General features: G+C 40.4%; 1 protein-coding gene across 7 annotated transcripts in view; it reads right to left on the bottom strand.

Annotated features, from left to right (window-relative positions):
• The window catches only part of ARHGAP6 (Rho GTPase activating protein 6), a 317,079-nt gene that overhangs the window by 53,526 nt on the left and 237,656 nt on the right, over positions 1-25,897 (bottom strand). For 6 of the 7 annotated variants that reach the window (XM_027447629.3, XM_027447624.3, XM_038173015.2 and 3 more), the window contains one exon: positions 7,115-7,274. In XM_027447629.3, coding sequence (XP_027303430.1) covers positions 7,115-7,274 — 160 coding nt within the window. Of the gene's footprint in view, positions 1-7,114; positions 7,275-18,222; positions 18,658-25,897 lie in introns of those variants that run through there. The other variant, XM_005015839.6, reaches the window with a different exon arrangement.

Here is a 25,897-nt window from a genome sequence, read left to right as displayed (position 1 = left end):
ATCAAAATTCAATCCTGGACACATCAATCTTGAATTCTGAAGATGATAATGGAGCAAAGATATTTTACCAAGTTGTTTTGAGGGTATGGGCCTGGACTCTTGAGCTAAGTCTTCCCACAAAAATGAAGTTTGATAACATAGTAGTACTCTCTGAAACACAGGGTAATACTAGGATTCATGATTATTAATTAAAAGAAAAGTATAACTGCAATATTACATACAACTGCAATATTTACCTGCAGCTTTAAAACAATATCCAGGCTGATACTAAAGGCATGTTGCCTTTACAACATCTTGATAATTTAGCCTAGTAACTCTCAGAAGTACAATTGTTACATTGCAATTAAAAAGGTGGGGAGAGAAAAAGGGAGTAGTTTGGTCTGTGCACTCTTGGTTACTATGCTTGAACCTTTGCACAATAACTGTGTGAGAGGAACATGCCAACGAATACCTGTCCACTATGTTTTTCTTACTGCTACAGTTAAGATTGAGGCAGGCAGCCTGTGCTCCCAAAGAGGGACACAGTTTATGAATCAATAACAAATGATCATGTATCCACAAAGAGGAAAATAAACTATCTCAAGCAGTAGGTAACATGTATCAGGCTTTTATAATACAAGTATAAAGGCTCTTAATAGGTTTAAACATACTGTGTAAAAGAAAAAACAAACAAACAAACAAAAAACAACAAACCACTTATCTATTCCTTCCCTGTCATTTATTAAGATCCCTTTCTTCCTCACTGGACCAAAGTCTCAGCCCCTGTTCCCAAGGGATTCCTTCCCGAGCCACAGCAGCCAAGCTTGGGCAAGAATAAGAGGAATGTTTTCTTCTAAACATGACCTTGGGCAGTGCTGTTCTTTCAAGCACTATTGCTGGCACCTCGGATTTATAAAAGCAGCATTAAACAGGCATGAGTAGGAATACAGCTGTTTTCTGGTGGTTGTCCAGAAATCCCCCCAGATTTTTCTTTATGCTTTCACAGAAATGCAGTATCATATACAGTTTGAGTAGTCAACAGCACTTGATAAATTGTTTTACTGGACTCAACTTCAGGCATCGGTGCTTCTCCTTTATCGAGAAGCCCCTCTGTATTTAGCTATGGAAGAGGCATGAGGAAGTAGGATGGAAACTCCCTAGGGGAAATTCCTAGTACACACAACTTCTATGTTCTCATAACTCTTTCAGCCCTGTTTTACCCACAGTCCTTCTCCAGGGTTTGTGAAGACTACACTTTGTGTAACAACAACACACGAGTTTTCTATTTTGCTGTACACACACACATATGTTGCATGCTCATTTTGCATCCCAGCACAATGCAATCAGCTGGACTGTTATCACAGGAATAATGTAATTTACCTAATTATACTAGGATGCTTACTGTGCAGCAATGTTGCCTGTGTGGGTTCAGGCCATATTGACAGTATTACCAGTGAGAAATATAACTGAGCAACTTTTGGAACTGTCAGAGATGTATTCTTGTGAAAACACCAATTGTTTTTCATTATTCTTTGTTGATATTATGAAGAAAGCACTTCCTGCATGTGCTGTTGCAAAGGACAAAGCAATAACAAATAAGAAAATCCACAAAATACAGAACATTGTTGACATACCATGAATTGATTGTGGCCATTTCTTTACAAAGAGATGTATTGATTGCCTCAGAAGTAGAAAACTTGCTGTCGCATCAGGGTTGGCTCTGAGGCACATGGTAACTCCAGGCCACATAGGGACCTGGGCCTCAAAGATCCACAGATCCATTCATCCTGCATCTAAGTCCCTGCATTTTTCTTCCCTTCCAAAACATAAATTTTCAAAGAAGAAATGAGAAATTTGTGTATGAGAAATCCAGGCCTGATAGTTCAATCTGTCCAATTTGGTAGGTCAAAGAAAAAAAGAGCAATCAGACAAAGTTATAAACTTAAAAATATTTGCAAAGTACAGTTTGACTCTGATTTTCACTGCCATGTACTGCCATCTAGCATGACCCATTGTTTACAAGTCTTTGGTCAGTTTGCAGTCCAATGTACTCAATCATACTTGGTAACCACATTTTTTGTTTTGTTTTATTTTTGTTTGTTTGTTTGTGTGTGTGTGTATGTAGACATGCTGTAAAGGGTTCATTTTTCTCACTATTTACATAAAAGGACATACACAATTGGAAAGTCAAAGATAAAGCACACACCTAAAGTGAATTTCATGGTAGGTTGTCTCTTCTCCTATTATAAAGAGATTTGACTTCCTTGAAATAAGTATAGTATGTTCTAAACAGCAACTGCAAAGAAGTTTCAGCAAAATTGTACTGTTCTGTCATTCAGAACATCGGACAACAAATTTAAAATCTTCCACAGAGTAACTGCATTGATAGAGAAACTGTGGAATGCTCTGCTTGGAACTGACTGCCTCCTGCAACTTACTATGTTAACTTAGAGAGAGTATAAATGATTCTTGGTATAGTTATTGGTGGCAGATGGGGGAGTGACAGGGAACTGTGAGAGTTGTTGATTACAGAAAATGAAAGATAAGGCAGAAAAACAAGAGAAAAAAAAAAAAAAAAAAAAAAAAAACCTGAAGTACCTCTGTCATACATATAAAAATAATGACTCTTGATGAATGATGAATTTAAAATAATTCTAATTGCCTACTGAAGTCTAACCTTAGCATACTTTAAATGACATGCTGGTTAAAATTACTGTGGGAGGTGGTCCCTCTCTGTGATCACAGGATATTTAACTAATAAATGTCAGTAGTGTGTTTCATTAAGGCTAATGACTGCAGTACAAGTGGAGGAGAGGGATTACATACCAGGTATAACATTCTCTGCATTCCTCTGCAAGTGTGGGAACTGTCAGATGTGCCCTAAAAGGCTAACTGCACTTGCTGTGACAAAGGGGACTTTTGAGCATGGGTGAACTGAAACATTACAAAGAAGCTACCAATAGTGACATGGCTGTGATGTTATTTTGACTGCAAAAGATAGGGCAGATGCTTCTGTACTCAGACTTAACCTCCATGCAAGCATGCTTGGCACAAACACTTGTTACCCAAGAACAATGGGTTTTTACTTTCCACAATACTTATGCCAGTAAATGTGATTACTCAAATACTTGCAGGAAGCAAATGCCCAGCAGGCACAAGCACGTTTTAGTGTCATTCATTTGCAACTTCTGAAAAACAGTCAAAGAACCTCAAACAATCCCAACTTTTAAAACAGCTTTCTGCATTTTCTAATACATAGACCATTCCACTAACCTCTGCTCCTGCATGTTTTTAGGCAACATTCTCTTAAGTAGAAAAGAGCTGTAGAGCACATCTTTCTATGTAGGGATTTCTCCAGTCCTAAGCAGCTCTCTCAAACATACAGTATTAGTTCTTCCTATAAGTTGGCCAAACACATCACCTTTTTTTTTTGTTGTTGTTGTTGTTGATAGTTTTGTTTTTGCATATTTTTTTTTTTAATACAGAAAATGCTTAATAGACTTCAGTCTATTTTTAACCTGGGGCACAAATGGTTATGACCAAGTTTTATGTTATTGTACAGAGTGCCTGAGCAAATTTTACACTGCTTAAACTTGAAATTCTGCATTTAAACAGTCCTGTGATGTTAACAAATCGACTGAGCAGTTACTGCTACCCTCTTACCATACTTTGGCATTCCACGCCATTCAGGAGTGATGAGAACATCAAGAGGACTTCTGAAGTGTCTCTGCAAATGTTCTAAACTAAAGAGTAGTAATTTAAGAATACAGTAGATTCTTATTCTCCTACCAAAGTGCAGGCACACATGTAGGATGATGAATGATTATTATTTATACATATTGTGATATACCAAAATTAGTGCCAGATTTATAAACAGGAGGGACAGGTAAATACTAGTTGTACCCTAATTCTAGCTACTGCCTTCACTTCCTTCAACAGGTCGTACTACATTTTACAAGTGAATTACTTCTGCTATTCACTCACTCTGAATACCTTAGAACAAAGAAAAATTCACAATTTTTTAATTCACAGTAAATACACAGATGTGAGATAATCTGCCATTCAATAATCTTGCTAGTAAATGTAATCTGACAAAACTAGATAGCTAATTTATTTCTCATCTAAACTGAAGCAAAAGATACGTGAAATAATGGAAGACGAAACTGGAACCCAGGTTCCTGAGTTTGTGAAGTGCTTTTTATTACTATCTTCTGATGCTTCACCAGAGCATTATTGTATTATTCTTATTTAGTTTTTACGCTTGAAATTACACTTTTCAGACACAGTATATCTAAAATTAGCTACACATTACAAATTCACCCACATACATACATGTTGTGAAAACACATACATGTCAGTCAGTTAAAGAACAAAGCTATTATAAGGCATAGTCAACATAGATTCATGAAGGGAAAGTCACGCCTTAGTAATCTGCTCTCCTCTGATAAGGTTGCCTGCTTGGTGGACAAAAGGAATCCAAGGGAATCTTTCTGAATTTTAGTAAGGCCTTTGATACTGTTCCTCATGGCATCATTCTGGAGAAACTGAGGCCAAGAGGGGACCTCACTGTCTGCAATGTCCTGAGAAGGGGAAGCACAGAGAGATGTATTGGCCTCTGCTCCTGGGAACCGATGGCATGGTACAAAGCTGCACCAGGGAGGCTGAGATCAAATATTAGGAAAAATATTCATTACTCTGAGGGTGGTCAAACACTGGAACAGGCTTCCTAGTGTGGTGCTTGATGCCTCCTGCCTGTCAGTGTTCAAGAGACATTTGGACAATGCACTCAGTAATGTGCTTTAACTTTTGTTTAGCCATGGATTAGTTAGGCAGTTGGACTAGGTGATTTTTAAAAGTCCCTTTCAGCTGAACTATTCTACTCTACTCTAAATGAAAACTGTTCTTGTGTGTGATCTGAAACTGAAAGATTCAGTAGGTCCTAGTCTGTAAGCCACTGTGCTAAGTTGCCTGTGACTCCGCAGGTTTGTGCAAAGGAAGGCTAGGTTGGCTAGGCTGAGATCCTTGCTTTCAAAGTTAGCTAGGAGCACATAAAAATAGTATTCATTCTCCAAAGCTCAAAGTTTCTGAATATCAATATACATACCCTACTGTCTTGGATGGTATTACCTCCATCCTTTTTAGCACCCAGTGTGGAGCTCGAGGAATTTGAGATAAGGATGATAGTTGAGAGAAGTAACGGGCCAAACATGAACTGGGCATTGTCTAAGAATGTAATAGTTGTGGAGAATTTAAGAAAGTAATAATTGTGAAGAATATGTGTTGTAGTAATGTGGTGGCTTCCCACAGGCAGTAGCTCTTCAAGAACTGCTCCCACATGGCTCCATACCACGGGGTCTATCCCCCAGGAGCAAACTGCTCCAGCACAGGTCCCCCATGGGCGGCAGCTCCCTCCAGTTCCCCTGCTCCTGCGTGGGCTCCTCTCCATGGGCCGCAGCCTCCTCCAGGCCACATCCACCTGCTCCACCGGGGGCTCCTCCACGGGCTGCAGCGTGGAGATCTGCTCCACGTGGGACCCATGGGCTGCAGGGGGACAGCCTGCTCCACCAGGGGCCTCTCCACAGGCCACAGGGGAACTGCTGCTGCCTGCCTGGAGCACCTCCTGCCCTTCTGCTCCAGGGCTGGTTTGCTCCCATATTCTTACATCTCTCTCCTAGCTGCTGTCACACAGCATTTTTTTTTTCCCCATCTTAAATCTGCTCTCCCAGAGGCCCGCTCAGCGTCACTCTCTGGCTCAGCTCTGGCCAGCAGCGGGTCCCTTTTGGAGCCAGCTAGAGGTGGCTCTGGTCTGACATGGGGCAGCTGCTGGGCTCTGCTCACAGAGGCCACCCTACAGCCCCTCTCCCCTACCAAAACCTGACCATGTAAACCCAACACATATATTCATCTATCTCAAGACTGCCAGTGAAAGTTTAGACCACCAAAAAATATTGCGGTACCTTTAGTAATCCAGTTCCTCATTTGAATGTTCTGTAAAACTGTTTTCACATAGATGGAATATTTCTGAGGGACTGGGGAGTTGTGGAAGGGCTTGAAGTAATTGATTGTATCCTTCTCACTACAAGCTGATTCTCTCCTGTATATGGTAAGCTGGACTATGTTGTTTTTAGAAGGAGTTTTCTGCAGATCCTAAAAAGCTGAAGAACACCCAGGCTAATATATTTCACATTTGTTCCTTTCCACACCATTATTTTAAATGATCAGAAAATATTTTTCTGCTTAGCTTTGATTCCTTCTAAAACTGGTCCTATGGCATCACTATGTATGTGCCAGCACGCAATACCTCAGGTTATCCGAAGGTTAGAATTCAGTGGTCCCTTCCTATCCCACAAATTAGTACACAAGTGGAAACAAACAAACAAAATAGTGAAAACAGGAAAGAGATTTGCAGATGACCATATGACAGCACAACAGCTGTCTTTGCTAGGCTTGATCTACAGCCCATAGCAAACAAGGGAAACTTTCCAATTACTTCTAGTGAGGTTTAGATCTCTGCCACAGTAACCTAAGTATAGTATGTGTGGTTATCCTGCATCAGGATTCTGACATCTGAGCTTCTGCTTTTTAGGTAATCTCCTGTTCTTTAAGTGTTCAGTGTTATATACTGGATTTTTTTTTTTCCCTAGGAAATAATCACCACTGTCTTGAGGAAAACTTGACTGGGATTCACTTTATTTGATGAAGATGCCTTAACTAGTGATGCTTGGCTTCCTTCAGAGCCAATACAGAACTGAAAAATCACTTCTAGGGCATGACCTATCTGGCCTACATAGATGCTTACGTTTGGATGTGAGGAAGTGCAAAAAAGCCTTTTTCTTTTAACTGAGTATCAAGGGATCCTAGAACAAGTAAGTCTGATTTAGATTATCTTCTCTGTAGGCATCTGTCCTTGATCAGATGATCCCACCCCAGGTGGCCTGAGCTGGACATAACAGACAAACAACATTACCAGTCATTTTTGCACAGTTACTGTGTTTAAACAGAAACGAAACAGAAGACAATGTCCGTGGAATAAACAATGTAGTGTTTTCTCCCATTTATTACTGTGGTATGAAGTCAATGGCTTACAAAGAAGAGGCTTAGCAAGCTAAATAGAAATGGTTTATCGAGCCCTTACCTTTGGGGATAGCAATCTGACAGCCCAGGTCATAGTCCTGCTGCAGCTGATAAAAAGCCACTTCCTGTAGCCGAGCGCGCTCCAGCTCAGAGAGGCTTTGAACGGGAACTGACTTCAGCCGAACACTGCGCCCTGACATGCTGTTCCAAGTGAAATCACCCTACAGGAAATCAAATGGGAAAATATGAAGCATCATATGGTATGCACAGTTTAATAAACACAACCATCTCTTCTACTGCGAGGAAAAACACAAGTCCTCTTTTTCTAAAAGGCCATTTTCTTGGACATCTCTAACCTTTCAAATATCTTTGTTTTTCTAAGACCAGCATTCCTTAAAAGGAGTACAGACATGCAAAACAAAAAGTCAATTCTGCCTGAAAACATTTAAGCAAGCATTGTTGCAGAAACACTAGGATTCCAGTAACCAAAAGCACAAAGCAGGAGAGCACAAAACAAAAAATCTTGTCTGCTTTTCCCAGTTTGGTTTTGCTGTATGAAGTGACTTGGTCGTCACTTCATTCTCCTCCCTGAGCATGCAGGTATATAGACCTTTACAGGTCCATGGACAGCCTACATCTTACCTCTCCCAGCCTGCTAATCCCACTCCCCTCCTTATGATGCAACTGTGTTTAGATCAAGATTGACTAAAGGATAAGGTGTTTCACATTTTTGAACAGCCATTATAATGTATGTGTTACAGTTTATACAATAAAACAACATGAGATATGCTACATCTCTGTAAGGTACCAATTATGTTTGGAAATCAAATCAAAAGCTTTAGATGTTTTATCTCCCACCTGTGATGACATATACAAAAAGCTATTCTCTTAGCTAGTATTTAGCTCAGGTGAGAGAAGTAATCATCATTCAAACATAAGCGCAAGCACATAGGGAAGCTTAAAGACTGACAATTAACTTCAAGCAAGAATTTCAGTATTCATCAAAGCACCATCAAACTGCACATTTCTGCAAGGAGAAAAATAATTTGTTTTTCATTCTAACTGTACAAAAAAATAAGCATCAAACCTGTCAGTAGGCATAACTTGATGTAGGTGTAGATAGTGAAAGAACTCTGATTTGCATCAGCTGAGGTGTAAAGACAAATCCACCAGCCTGCCCTTCATCACAGCACAGCAGGCTCGCAATTAACAAACTTCACTTTCATTTTAAATGCCTATTTTTAGTTTAAACTTCAACATCTGTACCTTCACTGCATGCTCATTTTTCATCGTCACTTATAATTAATCTATTCTACACACACATCTAGAGTCAAAGGATGCCCCCTGACTTTGAAGACATTGGCTGAAGGATTAGTAACAACTCATTGCATTCAGCAGCTATGCATCCTAATGTATGGAAATACCTTTGTGCAAGCCTTTCCATATGATACTGTAAACATGTATGTACCTATTTATATGCACCTATGATGTGTGTGTATTCACATATACAAGAGACAAGATCATTCACAAATATGCAGCATCATCTAGGAATATAGATCAAAGGAATGGCACATTGGAAACATTTTCTTATGATGTATGAAATACATTTGAGTTCATCAAGGAGCTTTATTTCGTAATATTTTTTTCAAGTCACTTGGTAATTGCAATAAATGAAGCTGTTTCTTTGATCTGAACAACTGTATATCTGTACACTCATTGAATGATATCAATATTTACATGGACCACATATGCAAACTTTTGCACTAGTACAGGAATTGACTACTTTGAATTTTTCCTTTATTTTTTGCTTCTTCACTTCTTCCTTTTCTACGGCCTTAGAAGCTAGATTTAGTAGTCTCAACCTAAAAGTTTACGAGACAACACAAACCAAGCTGACTAGATTAAATCAAGTGAAACCAAAGCAGCAAGATTCATGTAAGCCTAATTTGCAAAACTGCAAGTAAATGTTTACATTTTTTAAAAAGCTGTTGTCATTTATAGTTAAAAGTGATCAAGAACAGAATTCACCACCAGACAATGTATGCTAAGAAACTAATTCCTTTCCAATCCTGATAATGCAGGAGAAAGAAAACTTTACAACTACAGAAGTATGCAATTCAATCCTCACGAACATATCATGTACAGAATGTTCTACAGTCAAGCTGGTACAAAGAGAGAATCACAGGTTTTTAGGGTAGAGCTTGTAAGATTTTTATCTTATCTATTTCTCTGAGACGAGCATTTTCATAAACAAAAGTATCACTGATAGACATTTTTATGGTAGACATAACTGGGATATTTTAATATTCAAATAGGAATTGGAGGTATGAATGATACCCGTTAGAAAATGATGAGGTAATGGCTTATGAAGACTGAAAATGATTTAGGGCATGTCCTATTTCCTGTAGAGCACAAAAACTAAGGGGGTAGATGGGGCTTTTAGGAATTACCACAAGTTACATAAATATTCTTTAAATGGGATTTTGTATGGACATCCAAACTAATGTTCTTTAAAAAATATAAATTACCATAGGCAAATCTAACTCTGGAAGAAACTGCATTCTCTGCCTCATCTCAGAGGTCACTTTGTAATGGGAAGCAGAAAGCTGCCACAGTTCACAATGCCACAGCTCAGTTGTTAGACCCTAGCCACACGAGTTTAACCCTGAACAACAGTGCTTGCTAGCTCCAGGACAGCACAGAATGAAGATTCTGTGTTTGGGACCCCCATAAACCTCTCTGCAGAGCTGTGCTGCTTTATTCGAGCAGATCAGCCAACTCAGCACTGTCTCAGGAAACTTACCCAGGCTAATTTTGCCTTAATATGGGTGCAATTAATATATATATATATATATATATATATATATATATATATACATATATATATATATATATATATATTTAAAAATACAGGTCAAGTGTTTACAACCCAGCAAAAGAAAAAAGCCCCTGACAAGGTTAGGAGGTCAACCATGATTTTTATTCTGGCAGTCTTCAAGTTCCCAGAACATCCCCCAGCACTCACCAGCTCGTCTCTCGTTGGCTAAAAATGGTCGGATGCAAACGCTGCATCCTTGAACACCACGACAGATTGTTAAACAGCTTTATTGCTGTTTGGAATCACTCTGCCCAGTTTCTGTGCATTTCAGAAGGCATTCTTCTTTTACACTTGATGTGTTTGATAAAATCTCTGCTAGGTCACATTAACATAGGTTTTTACTATGCTAATGGAACACAAGTAATTAACTGAAATATTTTTGGAAGATCATGTGTTAGGACCACTAGAATCTCCTTATCTGCTAAAGAAGACACTCAAGAAATGTTGCCTTGAAAAACTGTTTTATCTGGCAAATAAATATCAGTCTTCTATGAGCCAAAACACGATATTTTATGTTTTAATCTATTCATAGATTCCTAGGCTTTGTGGGACACAAGGTAACTTGAAAGAATCCTCTTCCTTCTAATGCACTGTGGAACTTTTACATGCAGCCTGTAAATTACTGTAAAATCAACCAGGCTTGGGAGAGGTCCAGAAAAGTCAAGATCCCTTTCAGAAGGGGAACTAGTGCATTTACATGAATCCCATCTGCCTAAAGCTTCTCTCCGCTGTATGGGAGGAACAGGGTAGGACAAACCCAGAGAACATTTTCCGTTTCTCTCTTCATATGAGGAGGCACATTTCATCAGCCTCCTTCAACTAATAGCTTGACGTATCTCCTTGCAGAAGCTTAAGAGAAGATTTTAGAGCATCAAGTCAGGGTGACTTGTTTTTGAAGTCCATGTCCTGCATATGTGTTCAAACATACATACAGAGCTACAGTATTTTTCTCTACTATTTAGACTGTAGGACTAGTTAAAACATGATCTGTGAATGGTCCTTTCATCACCAAGAAGAAAAATAAACAACAGAAAAGAATATAAACAGAAATATTGCTCTGGGATAAAGTGATCAGCCTGATAGGACACAAACTGCTAATTGCAAGGGTGCTTTCATAATAGACTTTTATGAAACCTTGACCAGACTAAAAGCCTTCTCCAGTTTCTTCTGCCAACCAGTCACTTCTTTTCCCTCACAAGTCTGCAGCTTCAATTGCATTCTTCTCTCTGGCCCTCCCACTAACATCCAGCATCTTTCCTCCACTGAACCGAGGAGTTCACTTATCGGGTAAGTAACTAAAATACCAGAGCAAATGACTCAGCAGAGGAGATGAATGATTAACTGCATCTTGTGCCTTTGAAAAATGCGTCCACTTTTCCCATATTTCTTGTCCACCGTCATAAGCACATTTTAACAAGATACAGACTGCAGCTTTACTGATATTCTTTCAAACAAATGTTTTCTTTAGGGGTTGGGTGGGTGTCCAGTGGCTCTGAAAAAAAAACAACCCAAGTGGTACATCCTGACTTAAGTAATACTATGCGCTTAAATTACTCTTAAGCATGTGTAGGCTATTCTTGTGTACTTGACCTCTTTCCCCTGAGCCTCCAACATGCAGCCTTTCAGTTGTCTGTTAGCAAAGTCCCATTCTTCTATCCTTTGTACAATACAAACACTGGTTGACAAATACTGCAAGGAATCCTCAATGTGGATACAAATCCACTGGGCATTACCTCTGTTGCTCACTGGGGAGTTTTAAGCCTTCATGAGCCATGTGAATTATGGGAAATAAGAACCCCACATATGGCAGTTTCCAATAATACAGTATTTTAACGTAAGATGCAGAGAGCAATTTTTATCTTACTGCATTATTGTCAATGCTGATGACTTTAGTCTGTACTCATTTAGGTAAATGCCATTATCAGATTAGTCGTCTGCTTTTCATTAGTCTTTTGCTGAAATCCATTTGAAACCACTAAGATCAAAACCAATTATACCTACTTGTTTTTCTCCTACCCTAGCAACACTTAGCCACGTGCTTGCAGCCAGATATGGTTCCAACAAAAAAGAGTTCAGCATTTTTCCACATGAAAAGGTTGTATTGCAAATAGAATGGCAAATATAGCACTATAATGTCTTAATTCTGTTTGCTTAATTACTTCTTTAAGCTTCATGAAAATGCGTGTAATTACTACTTCATAAACCTTTCACTTGTACTGGTAATTTATTTCAACTCTTTCTAAAGCTACTTCCAGGCTCCTCCTCAGCCATAACCCCTCAGATTTTGACAATTCAGATTCCCGCAGCACAATCTAGATGTGCGTGCACATAATCCCTGTCTTCCTCACCTCCCCATGCTTGCTGTCAGTGTGAAGCAAGCCCTGCTTGGACATGATTGTCTTTCATTGCTGCATGGCTGTTCACCTTCATCTGAAGCCAGGGCATTGAGCAGTGCTCCCGGCAGGACGAGACGTAACGAGAACGGGGAATAAACTCCAGTAAATATCCATCATTACATGCAATTAAGGACCAAATGTCTAGTCCTTTACTAAAGACATCCTCAGTAGTTATCTTGGATTAACCAAAAGTTAGGAAACAACTGGATGGTGTGTGCATGCTGTGGCCTGACTCTTCCTGCCCCCCTATCTCCAGATGCTTCTTCTAAACCGGCACAGCTGGAGCAGCAGACAGGGTATTTGGTTTCCAGATCCTGTTACAAACTAATGCAGCCTAGACTAGTCTGGCTGCTCCAAACACATCGGGCGTCAAAACAGCTACTTCCAAGGGACTGCTGGTATGACAGAAGGAGACAAGCCTTTCAGATCACCAAAATGGCATCTCTGTAACTAAATACAAAGGAGCAGAGGACTTACTGCATGACGCTGAAGCAGTCAGGAGAAGGATCTGAACACGGATGCACAAAGCATGGGGCCCCAACAATTAATCTTCATTAAGAAAGTCTGACTTCATTAGCATCATTATCTAGGGTTACATCCTGTTCCCTTTGACATCAGTGGAAAAATTAATACAATGTCTCCACCAGAAAAAGAATAAGTACAGTCTGATGATCTTGTGAAGATATTCGGAGTCTTGCATTAAAGTTAGCTTATCTTAAGTTCTATTGTACTTATGCGTGTTAATGTATGTACAGCTGTTAGTTTTGGCAAAGCATCACACCTCACAAAGCAACGCTTTAGGTGTCAAAGCTATTTAATGGCAGTTAATATAATCATGTTATTGCTACACAAACACTTCCTCACTCCTAGCAGCATCCTGCCTTGTTCCCAAGGCTGCGGATTGTCAGCTGGAAATCTGGGTACTTGGGATCTGTGCTCCGCACAGCAAGCCAGCCCCTTGGGTGCTGGCAGGCTGGTGTTCCCCACAGGGCAGACCCTGTGCACACCCCCAGCAGAAATACTTCATCTAGCAAGACTGCATTAGCCTGTGGCCAGGTAAGGAAACACATTTCAGAATACTACAATGGCAATTTCCATTGGGGGAGGAAGAAAAGCCCTTCTAACTTTAGTCTAAGGATAAACAGGGAGCGGAAGAATGAGCGTGTTTTCACAGCAGTATTAAAATTGTTAAAATAAAGGAGAAAATATTTCCTGTCCTTCTGTGATCAACCTCTCCAAGTTTTCCAAATGCCTCAGGATACTATTTCATGTTTTGAATAGTTAAAAGCATTCCCTTTAAAAAAAAAAAAAAAAAAAAGAAAGAAAAAACACTGCATACAATGGAGATGTATTTCATTCCTTTTCTGACATTAACAAGTATTGCTGATGTAAAAAAGGTATTGCCTAGCAAAACATTCATCCCTAACATTTTCACTCTGTACTGAACTTTTTACACATCCAGAACACTAACCTACTTTAAAATGCATTAAAAAAAAAAAAAAAAAAAAAAAAAGATCAGATTTTCAGAATAACTTACTTCAATGGATATCAATATTTTTGGAGGAACTCACCCAGAAGAATCACAATTAAAGCCAAAAGAGGCTGAATACTCTCATGGAGGTGCCAAAATGGAGACAGAACACCTTAAAAAGCCTAGATCCAACTGTAGCTGAAGTTTTTCTGGACTTCAAGTGAAAAGATTTTTGTGTATTTTTGTCAGTGAAAAAGAATTAAGCCATATTGCAATAGTCTGAATTTTGCTGCTGGTTGAGAGTACATGCACAGTTGTCATATGCGTGCAATAACAAGCTACACCAAAGTAATTATACTGCCTGAGACCAAAGTAATGGTCTATGCTACAAAAAAAAAAAACAAGAAAAAAAAAAACAACACAGGGTTTTCAGCAATCTCAGCACAAGAGATAGCTTTGGGATAGCCTTGGTTGATTAAGAGAATAAAACTTATTCCTTTCATCAGTTCATGCATTATATTTTGAGAGATTGGTGCAATGTTTTTTTCCAGTATAAGAAAAAGTTTCCTGCTTGACCAGGAATAATGTGAACTCTGTAAGCTAATGGCAGCTGACCCAAAATCAGATACAATAGCTCCATGATTATTATTTTAGTGGCAAAGTTTCCTTAAATAGAGCCTGCTCCAGCTTCTGCTACAACACAAACACTTTCCTGCTCAGTGTTCCCGTGCTTGTGAAGCTGAGCAACAAGCCCTAGGCTCTGTCCACGTTTTCCACTGTCCCATATCCCTAAGTAGGTGGGCTCAGTCCTGATGGCAATCTTTGCTTGATGCAACAGACATTAATGCACTACAGAACTTCCATTCATACCATACTCGTAGAAGCATCCATAGAATCATTCGGGTTGGAAAAAAATCTTCAAGATCATCAAATCCAACCATCAAAATGAACTTGCTAGTCCCACCACTACACCATGTCCCTTGGTGCCACATCCACATGTCTCTTAAATACCTCCAGAGACTGGGACTCCACCGCTTCCCCGGGCAGCCTGTTCCAATGCTTGCCCAGTTCTCTGTTAAGCTCTTATTAAACAGGAAGACCTCAAATTAGATTTTGAATATGAAATACTGCTCTTTCTCCTCAGTCTAACAAGGTTGACATTAAGCATATGTAAATGTAAGGCCTAAACTAAATGAGAAATGCATTTAAACAACTTGGATTATACGAATATAAGCATAAATCCTATTTGTAGCTTTTTTCATCCTGGAGTACTATGATAATGCCCCTGTGAAACAACAAGGAACAAAGCACCTTCTGCTTTCTGGCTTGTTTTAAACAGGGATAAAGGAAAATTGATGGGATCTCTGCTAGTACAGCACAGAAGTTAACAATTTCTGCATCCAGTAATACGTATTAATTTGACTGCAGCGAATGCTTTGAACAGACTAGGAACGGTATCTATTTCTATTATATCTGGTATAAAAAAATCCTAACAATTTAGAGAGAAGTGAATAACCTACTATTTTGAAGAACGAACACGCATGAGAGGGCATGCACAGTCATTTCCAAACATTCAAAAAATCATATCAACCTGAGTATTGCATGCAAGATTTAAAAACATATACGTTAGCATTCAGTTTACCTTCTGGATTTTGAGCTTTCAAGATACAAAGAAATTGCATTATCTGACTTGAGCGTACAGCTCGAATCTCATTATAAAGTAAAATGAAATAATTAATTTCAGGACTCCAAGGACTGGGATTTGACTAACAGTAGTAAAGCCTTTAATTCAATACGAAACCCTATTTGTATTGTTTCAAGTGGTCCAAAACAGTTTGTTTGTTTGTGTGTTTTTTTTTTGTTTGTTTGTTTGTTTTCCCCTCTATAAACTCTGACATTACTTAAAGAAGGATTTTTTAGTCTAGGGAAAATGAGATTTGCTGAACACGTGGAAAACAGACACTCAGCTTACCTACGTACCAGGTTTAGTTGGAAAGTCATGCTATTTGCCTGGGGTGGGGGAGGGGGGGGGGATTGATTTAGTCAATAGGAACAAAATACAACCTGTCTCCAAATATTTATATTTTGAAGCATGAGAGCGAGAGCTCTTGGTTATTGAGGTACAACACAGAGCTCAGGACCAAGCATGCTCTAATCCAGCTGGTGCAGGAGTTGGAACAAGGCTTCACCCCATCCCTGGCCTGTGTCATCATCAGGAGGCTATGGAGTACTCCGGCATTTGCTCCCACTACGGTACATACCCCTGGCAGAGGCTGCTGGGTCCCTCCAGAATGACTTTCAAAGCTCTTCAGGTGAACGAATGGCTACTCTCAGAGCTAATGTGGGCATGTCCGATGATCACTATGCTCTCTCACCCATACTGCTGCTCACAGAGAATATATTATTTCACTGAAGTTTGTCTCCAGGTCCAAGTGAACTACCCACTTCCACTTCAAAACTAGTTTGTTACTCAGGTTATTTTGCCATGATTAGTTACAGTGTCAGCAGGTTATTGTGCCACGATTAGTTACTGTGTTCTGTGATTAGTTACAGCTTCTAACCTGTGCTGAAATAAAGGTGTTATATAAGCTCTTTTCTTATTTAAGGCAGTTTTCTTCAAGTCGTGAGTTTGTATCATCAACACCATTTCAGGTGCTAGTGACACAGAGCATGCAGAGAACCACTTGGAGGCAAGGACATGAATATTTTGAACATGTAGAAAGTAAACTGTTAGCTGTTAGGGATCAGTAGGTTATGCTTCATTTGCTACATAATCACTCCACACTTTCACTTCGATTTCATCTCTCCCACTACATTTACATACGCAAACACTACCCTGTCCTACACGCACGTGTCAGGCACCCAGGCACAAATCTGCACCAGTAAGCCAGCTGCAATGCTCTGGCAATCCACACCCTTCCACTGGGACTGTGGTTTGTGAGGAGGAGGTGTTTTTTGGTTTTGTGTTTGTTTGTTTGTTTGTTATGGTCTGGGATGTCATATTCCTACTCACATCAGCAGCTGTTTTAGTGTTTTTATTGCTCTCTCAAAGACCCTGCACACATAATTCTCCACTGAAAAGTTCAGAAGGTGCAGAAAATTCAAAGTCTAATAATTAGGAAACTATTATAAGTACAAAGAGGTGGCTCTGCAATCACTAGCACTTTTAATCAATATAATTACTTTTTGTTTTCTATGTATTTCTCTTCATGCAATGCACAGCAAAGATCATTACCTCAGCTTCTTGAGAAGCACATTTTTTTAATATATAAAAAATACCATGTTTTCACATATGCATCTGCTGATCTGCCATTGAATTAAATGCCAAGTTAGAGCCTTAAATGCTTTAAGAAACCACCTCAGCTGAACTGGAACTATACAAACTGGTCTGACTGAATATATATAGCTATAAGTCAGGTTGATGGATCAGTGTATATACCTGGAAAGACCATTAAAGAGCACGTTGATGCTCTCTTCACTGTCTATTAATGTGGAGGCTCATTAAAAATGTGGTATTCCAAAGCCAGAAATGTAAAACAGATCCATGTAAATAAAGTCACTGTGCTGCAACATCAATTCTCAGGAGAAAGGTGCATTTTGTAAACTGCCCCTCCAGCCCGAGGTACCCCAAGTTCAAACTGTGTGCCTGCCAGAGAGTCTGTGATTTCTTTCTTTGTTTTTAAGCAGCACATTTATTTTGGACAGAGAGAGGGAAAAATAGCCCATAAAGTTCCCACTGTTATGAAAAACAGAAACAATTGCTAGAGTTACAAGCTCCTCGTGGGCTGAGCCAGAAGATGAACAGCTCTTATTCTCTGCTAAGTTTTGTGCAGCTAACCAAAACTTAGAAATCCAGCAACACCACAGCCAGGTCCACAAAACCTGATGCTTACACAAACTTGTTTGCCAGACTGAACCTATGCAGCTGTAACTGTCTTGCCATCAGCTTTCAGGAAGCCTTTCTGACCAGGATATTTTGCTCACAGCTGCCTGGTTTAGGGTCTTTACACATGCGGAATACAGAACACAACAAACAGCACCACAGATTTCGAAGCAAGCCACCACCTGACAAAGCCACTCAAATCAAAATCAGCATAATTATACAGTTTGGTTTAAAAATGCAATGCCACTTCTCGTTTCATGGTTTCTTTCCTCTTAGTTTAACTATGGAAACATGAAAGGAAACTAGTCTCAAAATAAACAGTATCTGAGGGCTCTCCATTTGTTGCTGGATCTCCAGAGCCTGGCAAGTGGTAGGTAGTGCCAGTCTTTTCCCCAGAGTCAAGTTGTTCTCCTTCCTTTGAACCTTGTTAAAGCACACAAAAAAATTAAAACACAAATCATCAACACCACCACATTCAGCACATACTCTCCTTCCCACTTACCTCTACCACACCCTGTATAAGATTATTCAGTTTCCTTACCCATTAACTAAGTTCTCTTGAGTCTTCAGTGTCCTTCAGCACTTGACCAAACCAGATCTGAATTACGAGTTTGAATCCAACCACGACTTTTTGTAAAATAAGATGAAGGTAAGAACAATGCAGTTGTCCTGAAAAAGTGTAGTGAGTGTATGAGAAAGAGCCCAGCTGGAGCAGCTACGACTCCCCGGATACCTTTGGCTGCCAGAGCCTTCTACTGTCATGAATCTTAGGGGGAAAGTCTGCTCTTTCCTTTCTCTGGCTGGAAGCAGGCTGGGAGTCCAGCGCAGCCGAGAGCCGTGTCACACAGCGCCTGTGCGACAGAGGCAGACAAGCTGTGACTGACCTCCCCGCTTCTTGTTCCAGAGGAATTGTTCGGAGCAAGCACAAGGAGTGGTTAGGAAGGGGCATGTCTCCCCTCAAAAATCCCTCTTCCACATGGCTGTGCAAACTTAAAACTGGCTGTAACTGCGCAAGCTTTCCCTATTAGGAAGAGCTGCAGGAATGCTGGAAGCAGCTGCTGCTGCTCCTTGGAGCCCAGCGAGCAGCATTTGGTGTGCTCTGCCTGACCTTCTCACACGGTTAGCTTGCAGCTTTTTTAAACACCTTTAAAAACTTTCTGCTCAAACAAGCAAACCAGCTGTATTTATAACGTGGCTTCGACACGAGCAACACAGAGGCTATTTTGCACAATTTGCTAGGAAAGAAAAAACAACAAAACACCAAAACTTGATAAAGGCACTGCTTCGTAAATAATGTCTGTCACGTTTGCAGTCCCCATATAGAATGCTGTCATCTACAGTGCGTGGGCAGGCAGCGTAGGCGCTTTGTGAAAAACAAACACTGAATCACCAATGACTTCGACTGCAGCTCTGTGCTGCATGGCATTTCAACAAATAACTGTGCAGAGTGACAACTGTGTTTCTCAGCCGATGCCACTTAGCACTCCATCAGACCGCTCACTGAAGAGAAGCCACCAGCTACAAGTCATGGTGACAGCAAGGGACACCGTGTAATTTTTTTCCCATAGATCTACCCAGATTCTTTGATCACCGCCACATCTAGGCGGGCTGAGCAGCCACTGACCTGCCAGAAGCAGCACGCAGGGGGGTCCAAAGCATTTGCTACAGGTCTCTGGCTGGACATAGTGGCCACCAGTCCTGCACAGTATCACTATATGTGAGCCCCAGACATCTCTAATCTCAAAGCCCTACCCAAAGCCCACAGAAGTCAATGGACAGGTCTCAGGGTTTTCAGTGTCTCTTACATTAGGCATCATCACATCCTCAAACCATGTAGTTCCTCATCTTCGTTTTCAGTCTTTTTAGACTACCAACAGCAGCGTGGTGCTAAAAACAGCCAGGGTGTCACCACCAAACAGGGCAGTTAACGAGATTTCCAAAGAAAAACTGTCCTAGTGAATTACCTTCTCAGACAAGTACTGTCATTGACTGCACTTACATCCCAACATAAACCAAGGAGGAATGCTGAAGCTAAATTTATCTCTCCTCTTCAAAGTGCTGTAGCCAGAGATCAGCATCCTGCTAATCATCTATGTTTGTTAATCAGCTGTATGGTTGTGGTACTTGACATCTTTCTTTAAAAACAAGTTTCTTCAGCCCACATAACTCCTGTGTTATTATTTTTTGAATTTCCTCTAGTGAACAAAACTCTGTTAATTTGCATATCTGGAAGTGGGGATGTACTCATTCAGAAACTCACTCACTCGAGCCCTGTGAAGAATGAACTGCCATTTCCAGGCTCTACAAACAAGCAATCAAAATCCCCAACCTTTTCTAGTGGCCTGCAGGAAGACAAAACAGAGTGGCTGCCAAGAATCCAGTTTAGCCTGTCCCCTTTGTATTTACGAGCTCCAGACAAGGCTATGTTCCTTTACCATCATTAAAAATAAATAAATAAAATAATATTTATTGGAACTACTTGTTGACAGTGAGGGTTTCCTTCTCAGAAACTGAGCAGTACAACGGTACATGCTGAGTTCTGCTTTAAATCAGGGTTTTTCAGTCTATTCAGTCAGTAACAGTGCTCTTCACCAAAATACTAAGGGTCCTTTGGGGTACACTGGCTACACATAGACTATCTTATTTTTACATCATTAATACATTTGTGTTAGCTGCCAGCATATCTAGGGATTTCTTTTTTCCGATCTCAAAGTACTTTTTTCAGTAATACACAGCTTCGTATTTAAAAAAAATAAAATACTACCCAGGACAGAATCTTACGTTATTAATAGAAAAAATTCACAGTATATGGAGAGGCTATAGAAAATAAAACCTATCACTAAAAAATGGAGAAAAATAAAGTTATTCTGTTATTTACTCTGTCTTAATTTCTTCCCAGAGCACTCAAAAATATTCCTCTTAAAACTTACAACTGAGCCTGGGGTAAACTCTCATTGGGAAACTGATCAATGGATTCTGATATTGTAACTTCATCATTCACTGATAAGCGCTATGTGACTTTTAATTCGCTTCTTAATTATGCAAAATTCCAAGGACCTGACTCTCACCCCAGAGGGGTGCAAGATTAAGCGAACTGAATTAGCACGCAGCCGAGAATTCCTCTGGCTGCTCTCTTGTTACAACAGTGACTAAAGCTGGCCACAAAAGCCCCAAGGGACTGTTAAAAATAGCTTCAGAAATATAATTGACCTAAAATCTCTTTTTTTTTTTCAGTGGAAAATCAGGGTTCTGTCTTAAAAAACAGTCATGAAAAATATGCTTTCTGTGGAAAAATGTATGGCTTGGTCAAAAAGTTCAAAGAAGTTTGCAGCTAAGAAAGAAGATGTTTTCACTCAAAACCCCACTGGTGTGCCTCATGGGAGCTGTAATTCAAGGGCCTGGCATGCCTGGCTACCTTTCCCACCCTGAGCAGGGGCTCTCGTGACAGAGCCCTTCCTCTACCTCGAGGGACAGCAGCATGCTGTCAGAGATGAATATCCATCCCTTAAGGCTCATTGGAAAGAACCTGGGGCATTAAAAATCTGCAGGATAGCTTCCAGGGGAAGTGGTAGTGGTATTTTAAATAAAAGCACTTTCCGTGTTTGTATTTGAAAAAAAAAAAAAAAAGTAACTGAAAACATGCTACTTTAGTATTTCTTGTATCCCTCTGAATTGGACTGGGGAGCCCCAGAGATAAACTGGGCATCCAGAGTCATGCAAAGACATAGATGTTAAGCTCTGGTGACACAGTTCATTCAAAACCAAAAATAAGTAACAGAAGTACAACCACCTCACTTAGCTTTATGCTTGATGTGTTCCTAAGACCTGTGAAAATACAGAAGTGGTAGCAAGCTGCATATGCAAAAGAGGCACTTGTAATTATACCTGCACTGTCTGGCCCAGTAGCCACAAGACACCCCACATAAAGGCTGTCTGCATGTGCCTCAGAGATGCACTTTCTGATAAAATGCAGGAAGCAAGTAAATAGCAATTAAACGTATTTAGCTCACGCTTTTTATCTCATGCTGTTAAGTGCTGTTAGCAGAAACTGATGCCTCCAAAAGAGCTAACATACGTACTCTGACAAGTTGTATTAGGATCTAATAAAAACCTATATTGTGAGATAAATTAAAAGACAGAATTTGTAGCAGCAGAATCCCTGTTTCTAGAAAAGGAAGGCCTTGTGAGGAGTTGTGGGGACATGGGTAGAAGTTTGGAAAAAGGAGTGCTCCCAGTCCTGAAACGGGCTTTGCTTGGATGTGCTAGTGCTGCTGTCATCTCTGAGGAACAGGTGAAGAGCACAAGAGCACACTATTTTTTCCTCTGTTTGAGAACTTTAAAACCTGTCAAACATACTCTGAGTCACTGGGATATCCTGGAAAATGTACTCACTTCACCACTTTGCTTTTATAAAAGCTGCACGGTGCTTTTTCCCTTTATAAAGGTTTTACTCTCCATGTGCTGTGAGCGGCAGTGGTAAGTGGAGGTGCAGTTCCAGCCCATACATTGATCGTGGTTGAATCACAATGGCAAAAACACCCATCTTTGAGCATGTTTACATCTCCCACCGGCGAAAGCAGCGCACACACAGAGTTACGGATTCAAATGATGTTTTGGAAAATTATGCACTGGATCTTGAAGGAGCACTTGGTGAGAAGAGGGGGCAGCAAGAGCCTTGCTCAGCTCTCACAACACGTAAAGTCACCGAGGAGGAGCTGTCAGCACCTGCCTGTGCACAACACCACATGAACATGTACAAGGCTCCAAGTGCTTTTTCTGAAAACTGTGACCCCGGGCATCAATGAAGCTTGTAACCAAGGCCCTGCTCCTCAGGCATGTGAAAGGACAAGTCTCCATCCGCAGTCTCCAAATGAAAGACAAACAAACAAACTCAGAGACAGACCAAGACTATTTTTAGATGAATGAACAGCATGAGAGCTTTCCAACATCTCTCCTTACCCACTCTCTTCTCATCTCTCCCCCATAAGCTTTTGTTGGTGACTGCCAAACGCTCTTTGCTCCTATTTAATTTTTTTATGGCAATCTAACAGACGTCCCCCACCCAATTATTTTAATCTGCCTGCATTGAGTGGCCACAGCAGCTGTTCAGCTCCTCTTATCAAGCTTATTAATACTGCAATTAAAATATACATCAGTCAGCTGAACGATCCACACAAACCTCTTCCAAGTTTTGCTTTTTGTTATAGATATGAGGAAGAGCTTAGTTAAAAAAAAAAAAAAAAAAAAAAAAAAAAGGAGTCACCATTATGGTTTTTAGACAGCATGAATCTAAGAGACAGCATGAAGCTCCTGCTAAAAAAAGGCATGCAAACACAGAGTTAAAGAGCTTTCACTGCAATATCCTTGTAAAATCAACAATTGCTTGAAAAATTAGATTTGCTGATGGGTCGCATATTATTGCAATACAAGAGTTTCCCGTCCCACATACACTGGGCAGCACAGCATATTGCTTTTGAACTTTTATCCAGCTATGCTAATATCAAAATATCCACAGCCTATTATCAAAAAAAATCTGTTAATATAAAGGTTTACAGAACAAATTCATTCTGAGTTTTATGAGATCTAAAGAGTTCTTATCCACATTATGCCTGCTAATGACCTAAAGGAGATTATTTCATACATCTCATTAATAATAGCAAGCTTTATTCACAGGAAACTCATCAGGTCATGAGCCTGTATTTTGAAATAGGAAGGATTATTGAGCTTCCTGCAATTCAGTATCATTGCAATGTGCTCCTAACGGACTGTGGATGAATTTTAGTTGATTTCCTTAGATGTATTCTTTGTTCCTTAAATCTCTGGGGACCAGCTACAAGAGCTGTTTGCACTGGGAGAATGCTGTCATTTGCCCTTCTCTTTTGCACTGATGTGCTTCAATATAATCACAAATTCTCACATAAGAGTGCAGTTCTTCAGAAAAGTCACTGTGGCAAAGCTGGATGACTTTATAAGCTTTGCTGCAGTAGGACAGTTTCCATTAACTTGTTGTGGCTATTTGTTCAGAACCAGAGAAGGACAGAAAAAAAAAATCACAACATAAATAAAGCCCTTGAAGCCTTTATTCAGATCTGAAGAATTCAACAGCTGCATCCCATTCAAGAAATTGAACTGAATATGCTCAGCTATGAGAACTACTTTCAAGGGGCCAAGCTGAAAACTCAGTACATTTCTAAAAGACACTGATTTTAAAGGCATCTCTAACAATGCCACTTTTCACCAATTTTTACTAGTTAGCTTTGTGACATTTTGTATTTTCCTTTTCCTGGAGCTTTATCTCCAGAAGATAGGTGAGGACAGGTGAATCTCAGTATTCAAGGAACACACAAAGCTCCAGCCTTCAGACATGTCTCCAGATGTCCTCTGTGAAATTCTGTTATATGGAGGTCTAAGAAAAGAAACTCAAATATGATTTTTAATTTCCCTTTATGATTTTCAAGACATTTTTATTATTCTGCTTTACTCAGGCCCAGGGTGATTCTTCCTGTGAAGTGTGATGCTGGAACTACTGGAGTGACACAGACAGCGCTCAGCTCCTTGCCCGAGGTGAGCGGCTGCAGCAGGGTAGAGGCATGCTCCTGCTGCTGCCACTGTCTGGAGCAACATGCTGTCTGTCCAGGCACTACTGCAGCACGTCTGCTCATCGCCTCTGGCCAAGGAGCCCTGCAGACCCCTGGGGTAACACCTCCCGGCTGCTCCTGCTGGGTCTGCACTCCTCTGTTGGAGTCCCTACAGTTATCCATGCAACACAAACGGAAATTTGCCTTAGGAGCGTTTCCTCCTAATACAGCTCTGGGTCACACAGAAGCGTTCAGCATATTGCAGGGTCAATACAATGAGTGAAATACATGACCCTGACTGAATTAATTATATACAAGAGATGTTTTGGTAAAGATGGATACCAACACCCAATAATGCTTGTAGATGGAAATTGAGAAAATAATGAAGCATCAGTTAAATGTATTTTTATGTTTTACTCCACAGAATGTTATTTTCATTACACTCCTACATTCAAACCTTCCACTGAATAAAAATTAAACAAACTGCTAAGGCTTTTCCACTATGACTTCTCGCACAGCACAGAACTTATGAACAATGTATTACTGCTGTTAACATTATTATTGATATTACCTATGCATCATTTGTTACAGAAATGAATTAGCTTTTCCTTCAGGAATCCTGTAGACTTCAGGAAGTTTTACCCTTTCCATTTGGCAGAGTAACTAAAGCCACCAGCTGCAGAAGTGTGCAGTAATGATGGATGTTTCAGATGTTGACAGTTCAGCTCAGGGGCAGATCAGACTGACAGTGGGACTCCCTTCAAAATGCAGGCACCTGTACCTAACCGATGCACTGTAAGTACTAGTTCCAATCTGCGGTGAGAAACAGGAACTTGTGGGGGAGCAATCCCTTTGGTTTGCAGAGAGAAGAATGAAACCCCAGAATGTATTTTCCCCTCATGCTCCCTCACATACAGGCAGGGACCGTATGGTGGCCAGGCTAGCTCAGAGGCACAAGTCTACAGTGCAACTAAATTGTAGACGTTGAATGAGATGAGATTAATTCCACCCTTAAATACCATTTTCCATGGCTGCTGAAAACTCATGCTTTTCTCTGAGCTCTAACCTTTTCCAGAAAGGCACCAGGGAGATGATGAACACACTTATCAGCAGCCACCTCCACAGCTGCCTGATGAAATACCAGGTTTTGCAGCAAACTTGCCAACATGTTTCCCAAGGCGGAGTGTTTGTTCAGCTGCAGTCCCTCCTCTGGTCCCCTGAACCAAGCAGCTCCAGCCCAGCCAGGCCACCACCACCTCCGCTGTGTCAAGCCCTCCCTGTGTCCCAAATGAAGCAACAGAAAACAGCTCAAGGTCACCCATTTTATGAACTTCATGCCCAGCAAGGACAATGTTAGCTGCGGATGAACCTGCCTTTGCTTAGTTCATTGCTTGCTCTAATTCCCTTAAGTCCAATTGCCATTTATAGCAATGGGGCAGGGTGGAGCCACCGAATCTGTCCCTGGGAAGAAGGAGATCACGGACCGCATTCTTCAACTGCTGCAAGAGTATTTTCCCCTAGGAACTGGGCACACACTGTGCTATTATGAAATAAACTACAGTCAGTCTCATTTTTTAATTATACTACTACTGTTTTTCAACTAATTTGGTGCCAACCTCTACAAGAGGAGTTTCCAGC

Source organism: Anas platyrhynchos, chromosome 1 (assembly GCF_047663525.1).
Source record: "Anas platyrhynchos isolate ZD024472 breed Pekin duck chromosome 1, IASCAAS_PekinDuck_T2T, whole genome shotgun sequence".
Lineage (NCBI taxonomy): Eukaryota > Metazoa > Chordata > Aves > Anseriformes > Anatidae > Anas > Anas platyrhynchos.
This window is presented reverse-complemented; position numbering and strand designations above follow the sequence as displayed.